At 39.1% G+C, this 2,973-nt stretch overlaps 1 protein-coding gene across 1 annotated transcript; it reads left to right on the top strand.

Moving 5' to 3' along the window:
- Positions 1 to 302: 302 nt before the first annotated feature.
- Positions 303 to 1,646, top strand: LOC109953566 (apolipoprotein L4-like; the record flags this gene model as incomplete). The annotated part of the gene is given in 1 exon segment (XM_020589040.1): positions 303 to 1,646. A coding segment is annotated over 1 exon segment (961 nt), but the record flags the coding sequence as incomplete, so codon positions are not given.
- Between the last annotated feature and the right edge of the window lie 1,327 nt (positions 1,647 to 2,973).

Raw genomic sequence — 2,973 nt, 5'->3', positions numbered from 1 at the left:
ATATGTGTCATGTAATTTATTCTTTGTTTTTTCTGTTATGTGCGAGATGGACAGCCAAGTAAACTAGTTTTGTAATTTTCCTGTTTCCGTTTTTCAGTCCCTGATACTAAAAGTCCACAGAAATTCAAAATCTCAATTATGCATTAAAGTGTTATTTAAACAAATACAACTTTAGAACACTCAATATTTCAAATTTCTACTTTTCAATTTTGTAATTATCATTTTTATGATGAAAAATGTAACTGATGACTTTTCAAATTTTATAAAAACAGATTTTTAATTTAGTTTTTTCTTCTGGTCAGGATAGACCCACATTTCCGGATGGTGTTCTTGTTTCAGGAAGTGGCATCTTCTAACTTCATCAGAGAGTTCAGCATGCGACAGCCCAGGATGCTGCAGTTTCTGAAAGAACTGGAGGAGGCTGCTGTTCAGTTAGACAGGATGAGGAAAGGGGCAAAGATCTCCAGTGTGGCAGGCAGCTCAGTGGGGGCGGTTGGAGGCGTGCTTTCTATTATTGGTTTGGCGTTAATTCCTGTCACAGCTGGATTGTCTCTAGCACTAACAGTGACTGGGATCGGGATGGGAATCACCAGTGGAGTCAACAGTATTGTCACCACTGCCACAGAGATCATAGTTAATAGTAAACACCAAAAGAAAGCCAATGCAAGTCTCCAGAGTTTCATGGAGGATGTGCAGAGTCTCCAGGATTGTCTGGGGGAGGCCACCAGTCAGCCAATCACTGATGTGGAAATAAGTGAGATAAATGTGGCTGAGGAAGCTGTCAAGGTGTTTAAGGAATCTTGTGCTGTTCAACAACTGATGACTGCACTTGTTATTGCCTCTGCAGCTGAGATGTTAAAAAGTGAAAATCTGGTTGCAAGTGCTGGTCAGGTGGTGGCCCAGGAAGCTAATGTGTTGCGTAACGTGCCCAGGGTGGCCTCAGACATCCCAGATATCGGTCAGGCAGCAGTCAAATGATGACTTGCTCTCTCCCAGTCAGCAAGGGCAGGGTTCATCACACTCAATGCTCTTTTCATTGGCATGGACATCTTCTTCATCTGTAAAGACAGCATCAGTCTGGCCAAAGGCAGCGAGACTGAAGTGTCACAGTTCATCAGAGCCAGAGCTGCACTGTGGAGCTCTGAGATGGACTCTTGGCAGAAGATCCATGACTCTCTGAGTGAGGGCCTGCTGACATCAGAGAAAAAGCAGGGTGTCCTGGAGACACCATTTTATCTAAAGATTGAGAAAAAGAAATTCTAGACTTGTGTTTAGTCATACTGTATGAAAATGACTTAAGAGCAAAATATTATACTGAATACATTCAATGCAATCTGTATCACTCAGATTGGATATAGGATTCAGGGCCTGCTGACATCAGAGAAAAACCAGGCTATCTTGGACTTGCCATGTTATCTGATGATGGAGAAGAAGAAACAAATTGAAGCAGAAACAGAAATGGAAATTCCTTCTGATGAAGTATCAAACAAAACCTGAAGGAAAAAGAGCTTTGTGTGATACAGTAGTGCTCAGCAAAGAAGTAGTGTGTTTGTGGCAACTGCAACGCTGTGATCAGATGTTAGATCAATTTTATGGAAATGAACAACGTATGAAAGTTCACATCAATTCATCAGTAAACATTAATAAAATATAGCCTATCTACTTTTATATTTTACCTGTAATTCTCTGAATTTAAACCACTTCACTTTTTCAGTTAAGTTGAACTGATGAATCTCTTGTCAGTCCAGTTTCAAAACATGCTTCATCATCAGTGTCATTAAGTAATATATACTCTACCTAATAATAAATGAAACTGAAAAAGTTATGTTCATTCTAGACTTGTGTTTAGTCATACTGTAGAAATATGAATTTAGAGCAAAATATTGTACTGAATATATTCAGTGCAATCTATATCAGTTATAATTCATTGTGCACATTTTGTTGCCTAATCAAACATTATTTGTTTATGAACTGTATATATAACAGGTTTGGTAGATGAATTAACATTCTAAAAATACCTTCCGTGTAATACACCTGAGATGATTCCTCAGTATTTAAGTGCAGCACTGGTCATGATTATGTATATTACCTGTTTCGTGATGATGAAATGAATTATTTTATTTTATATACATTTTTTTCTGTATGTACCTCTGGCCTCAATAAAGTTTTATCTGACCACACATCAGTTGTTCTCTTGGACATCCAGAAGTGAAAGTCCTGCAGCTCAGTAAAGAAACAACATCACAGATCACAACCAAAGAATCAGAGATGATCAATAACCTGGATAATGTTAGGGGAGAGAAGATGTTGACAGAAAAATCTAAGGCAAATGTTTGAGTAAAAAGTGAAGCCTAAAAAAGTAGAATGTTACTGGCAGTACAAAACACCCGGTCACTGTTAGGGCTTTCAAGGAAAGGACAAGTCAACAGTTGCTGAAGGTCAGGAGCTGATCATGAGCTGATCCATCCAGGTTGCCAGTGGAACAACAATGATACAATGATCTAATGAGGGATGTTCATGTTAGGAATGTAAAGTTGTTGTTCAAGTGTCACCTGGGGTTTGTTTAGTGTAAATAATAGTATGGTTTCAGTTAGTTAGCATGCATTCTTCAGCTGCCTGGGGAAATGGCAACACTGAATCATCACCTGAAGAAAAATCTCTCTCTCTGTCTCTCTCTCTATCTATATATACATTTATGTGTGTGTGTGTGTGTGTGTGTGTGTGTGTGTGTGTGTACAGGTAGGCTGTATAACAGCCATTAGCTGCACTCCATTTGACTGTGCAAGCCTGCACTTGTTAGTCCCTACTCTTCTCACTTGAGCTGGATAGGTGTGACTTGTTTCTGACAATCTCATAGGGGTGGGTGAACTCAGGACATCCTCACTTTTGCTTTTTTACTGTTCACTTTCTTCAGCTGCCTGGAGAAACCACAACACTGAATCATCACCCGAAGACTATATATATATATACATA

Source organism: Monopterus albus, unplaced genomic scaffold, assembly GCF_001952655.1.
Source record: "Monopterus albus unplaced genomic scaffold, M_albus_1.0 scaffold783.1, whole genome shotgun sequence".
NCBI lineage: Eukaryota > Metazoa > Chordata > Actinopteri > Synbranchiformes > Synbranchidae > Monopterus > Monopterus albus.
This window is presented reverse-complemented; position numbering and strand designations above follow the sequence as displayed.